This window comes from Rhincodon typus, chromosome 20 (assembly GCF_021869965.1).
Source record: "Rhincodon typus isolate 14 chromosome 20, sRhiTyp1.1, whole genome shotgun sequence".
Lineage (NCBI taxonomy): Eukaryota > Metazoa > Chordata > Chondrichthyes > Orectolobiformes > Rhincodontidae > Rhincodon > Rhincodon typus.
In genome coordinates this window covers 28018500-28029341 of record NC_063351.1, presented here as the reverse complement: position 1 = coordinate 28029341, position 10842 = coordinate 28018500, and the positions used below count along the sequence as shown (strand labels likewise).

The 10842-nt window shown below is 38.3% G+C and overlaps 1 protein-coding gene across 1 annotated transcript; it reads left to right on the top strand.

Moving 5' to 3' along the window:
* The first annotated feature begins 7055 nt into the window (after positions 1-7055).
* On the top strand, positions 7056-9271 carry hmx2 (H6 family homeobox 2). The gene is made up of 2 exons (XM_020527483.2): positions 7056-7506; positions 8566-9271. The coding sequence occupies exons 1-2, from the start codon at positions 7056-7058 to the stop codon at positions 9105-9107; spliced, it is 993 nt and encodes a 330-aa protein (XP_020383072.2). The 3' UTR covers positions 9108-9271.
* The last annotated feature ends 1571 nt before the right edge of the window (positions 9272-10842 follow it).

Here is a 10842-nt window from a genome sequence, read left to right as displayed (position 1 = left end):
CCCTCTTCAAAATTATTATATTATTACTTCAGTAATTTTGTCGCTTCGCGGTTACTAAGTTCTTTCTGTTCGGGTGCATTTCAGTTTTCCACGTTGTAGTCACAACAGTAGACTGGCATTTCTTCAAACTGTCCATACAATTTCGGGAAAAGAATCAGTTTCTTTCCATTCTTGTTCTTATGCCATTGGCACTACAATGTTACTGATCCAAAATAAAATATTTGACAGAAAAATGTAGACTCGTTTCTTGTTCAGGCCTTTCTTTCATTCATCTTCTTGGCTTTTGTTATAGATAGCTTCTCATCAGCGCTATCTTAGCCACTAATGTTACTTCTCATCATTCCCCCACATAAATAAATTTCTCGCTCGATGCCTAAATTCATCGGCAACTACTGTTGAGCGAAAATTGCATTGCAAAATACCTTCTGAAAATCACTTTCACAAACCTGTATCAATGAAATCATTCTGCTCAGAACATGCAGCTAAGAAGCCTTTGCACCTTTACCACAATGGTAATCCAAGAAACGCTTTTATATGAACACTAGCTGTTCCGTTATTCGGCAGAACTTTACTTTTAAGAGAACATAAGAGTGCTTGAAGCTTGTTTCATGCCCACTAAGCATGTGAATAATTATTTAGGCAGGGTTTAAACAACCGTCATTATAATGTAAAAAAAATTGCAATTTATGTATTTATGATAAATATGAACAACAGTAATGTTTTAAAGCCATACTTTCAACGCATTGGCTTGCATATAGAGAAAGGATCGCTTTTGTTACACAGAGTGGTTTGTCAGAAATCAGGGGCACAATATGTACAAAGGCTCATCATGAATGTGAACAGTCCCTGCTTTGCACTTAAACGTTCCGGTTTCCAAATCTCTGCTTTTGTTTGATACATCGTCATCCCTGCTCAAATCAGTAAACATGGCTGCAGACATGCCGCTGTCATGTTTGTACCTTATACACACATGTATTTCTTTTATTTGGTGCAAAATAAACTTTTGTATAGCCAACACAACAATCATTCCAAACAGATATAACCTTTCCATCACTCCCCCAGAACAGGATTCAGAACCACCATGCAGATCATATGTGCTGAGCTCAGTTCAGCTTCGGCGGCCTGCGGCTATTTCACAGTTTAACAACTGCACTAATTTGCGTTGAACTGTCCAAAATATCAGTTTAATTGTGGCATTAATCTGTGCCGAACTTTCAGTTGTACTTAGTGACTTTCCGGGGGCAAATCGGTGGCATCTGATAGGTCAGTATGTTTGGTTGCAAACTTTGTGTACGCAAAATGTATTTATTTTATCAAAAGGGGGGCGAATTGCAAAGTATCTTGGAGATAATCACGTTCCTGTATCGACTCGGACGATGCAAGCTCTGCGAGGGGCCATTAAAGAGCATTAATAGATTGGCATAGCATTATGCTTTAGTACGTATTGATCGCAAAATGTCTGTAAAATATTGTTTCAATGAGCTGCATTGTTCATCGTCTGCTCTTGGAATTTTGTGACCTTGGGTTGTTGGCAACGAGGGGTAAAAGGGAGTCAAAATTAGCACATGATATCCAAGGTACCTTCAAACTTGCTGTCTGAACACTCACTATATGTTTGGAAACATCATATTGGAAACAAGCAAAGTCCGAATGCAGTTCAACTGAATGTCTTCATTCACTGGATGTATTTTGTCTCTTGTGAAGGCATCTCTCAAATAGGTTGACTCAGTAATTAACCAGGATTCACACTCGATTCTTTTATGCTGCACAACAACATCATTAGATAGACAAAGTAAATACCGGCTTTGAAGTATCTAATGCTCAGTTGGGAAATAGCACCTTGCTCTACCTGGTGTGAGACTTGAGCCCGATCGAGCATCACCCGGATCTATTTTTTTTAGAAACGCAGTTTAAAGAATCCGTTGCACCTCCGAGTCCCATTCGCCTCAATGATGGAGTGTAACCATCAGATTTTCATCAAAGTTCTATTAAGTGAAACATAGGTTGCAGGGCACCTCTGATTGAAACAGTTTAAATTTTAATTGTGTTTTTAATTTGACATATAGTTGCTGAAAAGAATGACACTACACGCTACGGGGCGGTCGATTTTCTTAATTCATCCCCGAGGAATTGATGAGTCTATCAGTCCAGTAGATTGGAAACCCATTAACGCTCTATGGTTTACGCGTCTTAGGTTGTTAATTGGAACTTGATGGATTGTAGCCCTTTGATAGGCTATGCTGATCTAATCTCGATGACTTCTGTTTTCCAATAAATTACACAATTCATTTTCCAGCCCCGATTACATAAATTGTACACCTCCAGGCTCCCGTGGAATAGGGAGGCTTTCTGCAGCCCGTTGTGAGATGTCATTTGTACCAAGAACAGCAAGCTTTTGAATGAAAATCGAAACATAATCAACGTTTATACTTAGAAAATTTATTGATATCATTTTCTTCGGTAATTTCCTTATTTTAAAGTTCGACGCGCCATACATCATAATACACACGTGTAAAAGGACTGTGTTTAATATTTATCGAAGCTTGATTCGCAGATCAAACTTGTTTATGACTTCATCTGTCACTGCAGGTGGAACCTTTGCAATATTATAGGCGGTCAGGAGGCGATTTTCCAGCAGCATAAACCCACTGAAGATCTATTTTCATTAGCAACAATGCGCGCCTGACATCCCCTATACTTTTTGGGGGGGTTGGGGAGGGAGGAATCCATTGTCTGTGCTTTTGCAATCTGTGCTTAACGCTTAACAGGCGTGATACATTCGCAGTGATTACAGGGCAGTTTCAGTTTAGGCAGGTTTCCTCTATCCACAGTACAAAAGAAAATATCAGGGGAAGGCGAGGGAGAGAACACATCCAAGTGCTACAGACACGAGCTGTAAGGACATAAAACAGCAGAACTGGGTTTAGGACGAACCCGTTTCAAAATAGGGGATTTGAAGCGCTCTCTTTAAGCAGATGCGCGCATTTTAAGAGGCTTTTAAATAGTTAAGGTTCACAAAATGTGCCTATTTAATACGCCAATATAGATTTCACGCTTTATCTTTATTACCTTCAAACTCCATTCAAACACAGTTCCCGGCTTAGCTGTAGGCAAGATATCACATGATAAAATGTTTGCTCCTGTGCACATATGGCGACGGATTTGGATTTTAGTTGAGTAACTTGAAGGGAAACTTAATTATCAGGAGTTACATACGGCGTAATTAGCTTAAGTACAATACTATTGGAACTAGAGTGCGCTACGTACGGTGCAACGGTAACTCCACTCCCGATACAATACTTGCAGCGAATGTATCTTTGTTATCTTCTGGAAAAGATGGAAACGTTGCTTTGGCGAAATGTGTTTAACATTACAAATCACACTGTTTGAAAGTTCCAAATAATTTCAAATCAATTGGACTAGTTTGTGTGATCTCCCAACGAGAAGTATCGCAACCATGTTTAGTGTCCACATTAGGAACCCAGAGGATAATTACGCTGTGTTTGTAACTTTCTGCGACTGCTACAATTTCTATTTGTAGTTTCAATACTGGCTGCAGCCCCAGAGCCTGACTGTGAGCGGAATGAAGACTGATCATGCAGCGCTGTTTGCAAGGGCGCGCCACGTTAACGAGCTGACACAATGATTAAAGCTGACCATTTGTAATGTGTCACGACCCCGTGAAAGCATGAAAAGGTTAATGTGGTAGAACGGTGCAGGGCTCTCACACCTGCCGCCCAGAGCAGGACAAGAGCTCAGCCCCTGTCAATCAATCAATTAACCATGCCCTTTCCGCAATCAGCTTTCAGCAGCCAGCACCATAATCAAGTAAACAAAGTCGAACTCCAATAAGATCGATTCAGGATTAATACAGAAAGCTCCAGTTTTAGAAGCAAAGTATTAGCAGGACCTACATTTATAAATAACACATGATACCTGAAGAGGCGATCTTATTAGATACTGCTGTATTGGAATTAATCTAACGTAATAAACAACACTCGCTTTTGGAGCAAGGCCCTATACCTATGACAATCAAAGTATATTTATGAATCGAGATGCTTTTTGGCAACTGTTAAGATTCGGGACAATCCACTAAAGTACAGTCGCCAAGGTCCATAATTTATAAGGAACGTGAATATAATTGGGATGAAAGTCAAGTCTGATGTCAAAGTTCTGATTATCAGAAAAGTCAGATCAGTGAAATTTTATGATCTTTGCAACCTTCTCAAAAGTTAGTTTCAATTAATCTCACGCTTACAGGAGTGCACGAGTAAAGAGATAATCAATAGAAGAGATCATGCTAATCTTTCGACAATCCAGCAAGTTTATAGGCAAACCCGAACTGCCAGTCAAATCAGCAATGCGATACTTTGGGGGAGTTAATGTACCTCGAAAGTGATTTAAATCTAATCAGCAAAATTCTAGCTTGTGTTTATTATCTTGTCATTACCATCATTTTTCAAAATCATGTCATGCTATAAACTCTGCCTGGTCAGTACAGTTAATGTGTTATTCTAATAGTTCACATATCCATACATGGGAGATACTCAGATTATGGGATAGGTGTGTGACCGGCTAACCAGCGAGTTCCTTAATTAAACCCAGGATTCAATTAGACAGTCATAAATTAATCCACTTCTTAATGGTACATCTACCTCTACTAATCTAGCTGGGGTGTTGGAAATTTTGTCATCGATCAAAGAACTGATTAATTTATTCACTAATCAACTGACTGTCCAATGTGCTCCAAATACATATGTGTTACTGGTATTTGCATGTCTGTTGGCATTTGAAAACATCTACACTTTGTTCACTGTGTCTCTGACAACCGCTGCAAATGTTGCACGACTTTGCTATTCTATAAGACTGCAAAGTGTCAGTAACATTTACAGCGCGGTGATAGTGATTAGAAATCGTGTTTAATACTTATTATAAGGTGGATTTTTTTTAAAAAATGTGCTTTATATGCTTGATACACTTGGTCTTGTGTACTTCTGCGCAATCTATATTCTTTGATAAATTGTTAAATACAGATTAGATGCAATTCCAGAAATATCCAGCAGCTCATCTGTATTTGGTTCAACGCCTGGAATTTTATTTCGACAACTAGACATGCAGCTTCTTCAAATGCTTTTATGGAATTTAACTTCCGGAAACTTTATTCCAGTTAGTTTGCTTCTCTTCCTGACCTCAGGAATGGAACATGAAGTGGCCAAAACACTATAATCTCCGTGGCGAATTAACCATCGATCCAAGCATAAAGTAAGGTTCATTTAACATAAATTATTCAATCTCATCCATTCCAATAGGAAAGGCAAGTAACTGTATCTGGCCACTGGTAATCATAGTCCAATTGAATACTAATGACGAGTTTTAAAATACTAGCATCAATTCCGTTTACTAAGTTGTTTATCTTCTTTTTCCTCCTGTCATATCAATAATTTGTTGAATGTCTGTTGCGTTCTCGTATTGCATCTTGCCCGGCGTCGCCATGCTGCCTGACGCCGAGAAATGTACTTCCAATGCAATTGTTGTACCTGGTACATGATCCTCTAGCCGTACTGAACCTTCGTTTTATAAACTACAAAATCAACTACTCATAAATTCAGCCGTGTGTTAACGCAACTCCAATGCCAAACCCACCATAAAAGGAAAATAAGCATCCTTCAGTTCCTCCAATCTTGTTTCCAGCTTCAAACCACTGGACAGATTGGGAACCAAATTTACAATTATCCCCTTAGTTAGCAGTCAGACTTTGGTGACGTTCAAATGACTCAACCTCAACCAAACTTGCCCACTGTGACCAGTTTCCCATTCAATAGTAGTGCCCCTAATGTTATGTGTAGTTACTTCGCTAAACTTGATCGTGGCTAAAATGACCAAGCTTATTCAGCCTTCGGTTAAGTACCATCTAAGATGTAAGTACTTATAGGCACCATTCGCATCTTTAGCAACCAGAAATTATCATCAACGAAAATCCATCAAAAGTTTGTTACTGGTTTAAGAGTATTTGTAACCTATATATAACCATTCCGGTAGTCACAGGCTGGTAGCCGGATTTGATCCAAACTATCAGTTAGTGACGGGTCTCGATATGCAGTCACAGTACCTTCGCCATGAAATCAGACTAATTACAAATCTCGAATGTATTGTGCTATTTGCTGACTTTTTCACCATTTTCCACTACAATATTAATAGTTCAAATGAGATCACGATCCTCCTCCCCCACTCCCCACCAAATGTGAAATAAAAACTCAACTGCAATCTTATTTTTATATCTAAGAAATAAGGGTTTCGCGGATTTCCAGGTTGAAGCATATTCCATTTTTTGTTGCTGGGAACACTATTGCTATCTGCTCCAGCCACAGTCTAGTTACTGCTTACACCACCAATCCTCCCTCCTGCATTGTAAATAAACGCGGAAAAGCTTACAATAAACTCCAAGTCAAATCTGACACAATGGAGTGAAGACGTTCACCATTTTGAGATTTTCTGGATCTTTCAGTAAGAAAAACAAGGTGAATTTTGTGATTTAATTTCCAATGCGAATCGTGTTTACCTTGGAAATCACTCAAAACATTTCATGATTATGAAAATTCGGATTCCTGCGACTCCGCACCCCACACCCACTACCTACTCAACCCACGAAAAGCAACATCGCCCCAGAACTCAGGTACAAGTCATTTACCAACTGAAACTACCAATCTTTTTTTACGCCTAACTATGAGTCGCCCCGGTCCTGATTTTCAAGGAGCAATAAGTAATTTTCTCCGAGGCGAGGACCTGGCCAGACAGTCACACTGACCTGTACCGCAGCCTATAGGTCAGTAAAACTTTAAACACATCAGAGTCACCACGTGCGCCTATTGGGGCACTATCTATTGTCACACACGATTGCATCATCTTCTTTCAAAGCAAAATTATTTTTACCATCTCAAAACATCAACAATTAATCAAAGTCTTGACTTAACCTAATCATCCCTCAGCTTGTGTAAAGTTCAAAAATTTCCGGGACTGACTGCTGTTTTTGATTGGCTGCAGCAACTCAAACCTACATGCAAATCAGCCAACGCCACTGCCTCGGCAGCAGATCAATACAGGTTTACGGGACGCTGAGAATGCATTCAGCCAGTGCATGCTCAGGGAAAACGACTGCAGAACAAAGCCACAACAATTTACGCCGCCTAACACGCCTGCAAGCGATTGTAAGTAAGTTTCTTTCCTTTTTTTATGAACGCAGAATGAGCAACAAAGACGACATCACAAAGTGTTCCCCTGCCCCGATCTCCAGCTTTACGATACAGTCCATACTTGGGACATCGTCGGAGGAAGAACGCACAGGTTGCAATGACAATGCAAAGGTAAATACCAGGAAGCGCTGTTTGTCCGACTCCTCGGACGAAGAGTTAACCGAGGAAGGATACAAAGACCTCGCCTGCTTCTGTTCTGACGCTGGCCCCACAGAGCCCTGTCGCAGACACCAGACTATCAGCTACACTTGTGTGAGTAAGTGAAGCAAGAATCTTTATATTTACGGTGCACCATTGCCTTCAATTTCTTTCAGTGAATAGTTTAGAAAAAAATAATTTTATTTGGGACACAATGCCTTTGCCCTGTAAATGAGATTTTGTTTATAGCGCTCTCCTTACATAGTTTCATAGAGTGTATACCCGTCTCTGACACTATTATCGCTAACGTCCAAGCAGGCACCAATATTATCGACCACGTCAACAGTGACTCTTATGTAAAAAGTGAAAAATGCTGGAAAGTCTGGGTAGATCAGATAACATCTGCCGACTGCTTACATTTGGGATGGGTATTAGTCGGTGAAACTGCATTGGACAAACATAAAGGGTTTTCATATTTTACTGCGGACAGAGAACATTCACACAATTTGCTTTCGACATCTAAGTTACACAAAATAACATGGTTATTCAGTAAACAGAATACAAGGAATGAGGTTTAATAGTTACTTTGTGACTGGAACCCAGGTAAGAGACGACAACAGCAATTCTGTTTCTTCCATCATTCACAACATATTGACTCTGGATAATAACATATATACGCGACTATTTATTGAAATCAAATTCAGCACAGTATATTACAATAGAAATTAGGCAATGAGCTTAGTGGTCATATTTAGCTGAGCGTTTACAACGCCAGACTAACCGAGCCAAGCAGCGGCATTTTGCAAGATTATGACAGTAAATACAGGTGGGACATGTTTGGGGTTCTTTGCTAATTAATTGTATAGATAGCCAGAGAGTTAGAAAATGCATTTTCTCATCATGAAGTGTCAAATAAAGTTCATTCTTTTTTGACACCATGTATAATTTTAACTATACTTAAAGGGAGTTTCTCATGTGAGGTTTCCAGGCAGTGACGCATGTTATACACTCCAGAACGAAGGAGAATTTAAAATGAAGGAGGATTGTGTATCAGTGCGTTATTCTGGCCGCATAGACAATGCGAGTGAATTTTCTTTTCTTCTAGAGGTACAGTTTTAGCGAAAAGACGAGGAATACAAAGAATATTTCTGAGACATGCCTTTTTTTTGATTTTTAGGTAATACTAAAGGAGTTGGCACCGCTGGGCAGGAAAGTGCGGAGAGAAGGCAGCAGCAGTACCTGTCGCAAGATGGTCAGGTTTTCAAGGAAGAAAAAGAGAAAAATTGCACGCAGACATCAACAGACAGACAAAGAGAGGGAGACAGACAAGGGAATCCGACCAAGAAGAAGACTCGCACGGTTTTCTCTCGCAGCCAAGTTTACCAACTAGAATCCACCTTCGACATGAAGCGTTACCTTAGCAGCTCGGAAAGAGCCTGCCTCGCCACCAGCCTCCAGCTCACAGAGACCCAGGTCAAAACCTGGTTCCAGAACCGCAGGAACAAGTGGAAGCGACAGCTCTCAGCAGAACTCGAGGCAGCCAACATGGCCCACGCGTCAGCGCAGACTCTGGTCGGAATGCCTCTCGTTTTCAGAGACAATTCTCTTTTGAGGGTTCCAGTCCCCAGATCAATTGCATTCCCAGCTCCTTTGTACTACCCAGGCAACAACCTTACAGCTCTTCCCTTCTACAATCTCTACAACAAAATCGAATACTGACATTTTCTGCTCCACGTATCTTTATAACTGTTTAACAATTAAATTGTATATTTATATAATATCCGTATCTGTTTAAAATATATCTTTCTTATATGCAGCCACTTGCATAATTATAAAGACAATGTGCTTCTCTATAAATTGTATTAAATATACAGTGTATATATGGATTATTTGCAGTTTTTATTTGAAAATAAGACACTTCTTAAAATTGCATTATGATAAAAATGTTAATATGAATATAACGATCAGAATATGAAAAACACACATGAAGAAAACATTACAGTGTGGATTTTAAGAACATTTCTTCGTGTCTGACAGGAAACCATCCGATATCCTTCCGATCTGATGGTATTAATGGACTTTCCTGATAGGAATTCATTTTGAGATAATAGCATTTTTGACAAGGGGCAATTAATAAGCAACAATGACACAGGAGAAAAAATATACATGCATTTGTTTTTTTTTACACACTGAGAGTTACTAGTTCACTCACCGAAAAAAATCTGACATAATGTTATTTACGACAGGAAACTCAGACAAATGTTTATTAATTGTCAGATACAATTAAGGATGCAGTGTATTAATACATTGAAAATCTGAAACAGAGAAAACATATATCAGAATGTTGTGTGCACGGTTACCAGAACGTTGTATTTACAAAGTAACCTGTATGTGTCTTAGCTGAGCCTGAAAGTTCCTGAGCGACAGATTATAGTTCCGAATTTTCACCAGCAGTACTTTCCAATCATATAATTTGTATGACGAAAATAACATAAAAAACTGAAACCTAGAAGTAATAATGCAATAACGACGTACAATAATGGATACTTCAGATAATTTGCTTACTCTTAAATTCAGTACCTTTAGTATAAGGAATAAGTTGAGGTTAGAATGTTCAGAATAATATATTGGGTAAAGGTAAGATTAATTTAGGATGTTCACTTAAAATTTTGAGAGGCAATGTTTTTTAATTTAAATAATTTATAAAGGCATCTTTTCGCTCTATTAAACTCAGTTTCAAAAATGTTAAACCGTATTTCATTGTTCACGGCAACAGAATGACAATCTTAAATAATAGAAAAGGGCAAAGATTGAATTTTTGAACTAACTATGGCGTGACAGAAAATTACATTTATCATAGACAAATTAGCGTTGTGCGTCTCTTAAAATTTAAATTTAATATATTTATTATAATAATTTAGACACATTAATACATTTTGGATGCAACAAATAATTAAGAATATCCGGAGGAGTAATTTTCACGTGGTTTATGTGTATTTTTATTACGGTCATGCACCACATATATTCACATTTCTCCTTGGTGAAAATAGGCATTTTACATTACTGATAAGTTTCTAAAATGAATAATTATTATTTTCAACAATTGTTGAAATTGCTGATCAACATATGATTCGTTAATGTGATGCTTAGGCCAGTTTGAAACTCCACACCTTTTTGCAAGAAATCTATTATCTATCAGCATAAAACAAATTACGATAATATTTATCGTTTATCATTTAATTACCCGTTCTTAAGATTATAGGAGTATGTTCGCCAAAGATCATTGTGCTTCTATTACATTTTAATAAAAAAAACCCATTTTTTTCTATTGATTTTTTTACCCTCTTTATGAAACATGGTATTTCGGTTATATTTTTACTCAATTGAATTTTAATTGAAATAACATAAGCTGTTCTTGTATTTGGAAAGTGCATATGGATTTTTAATGTTATTG

Bases quoted from the DNA above. Each gene is read 5' to 3' on its own strand.
- hmx2 (XM_020527483.2), top strand. From the start codon at position 7,056: ATGCAAATCAGCCAACGCCACTGCCTCGGCAGCAGATCAATACAGGTT. The intron at 7,507-8,565 runs GTAAGTGAAGCA...TTTGATTTTTAG, and splicing joins TATCAGCTACACTTGTGTGA to GTAATACTAAAGGAGTTGGC.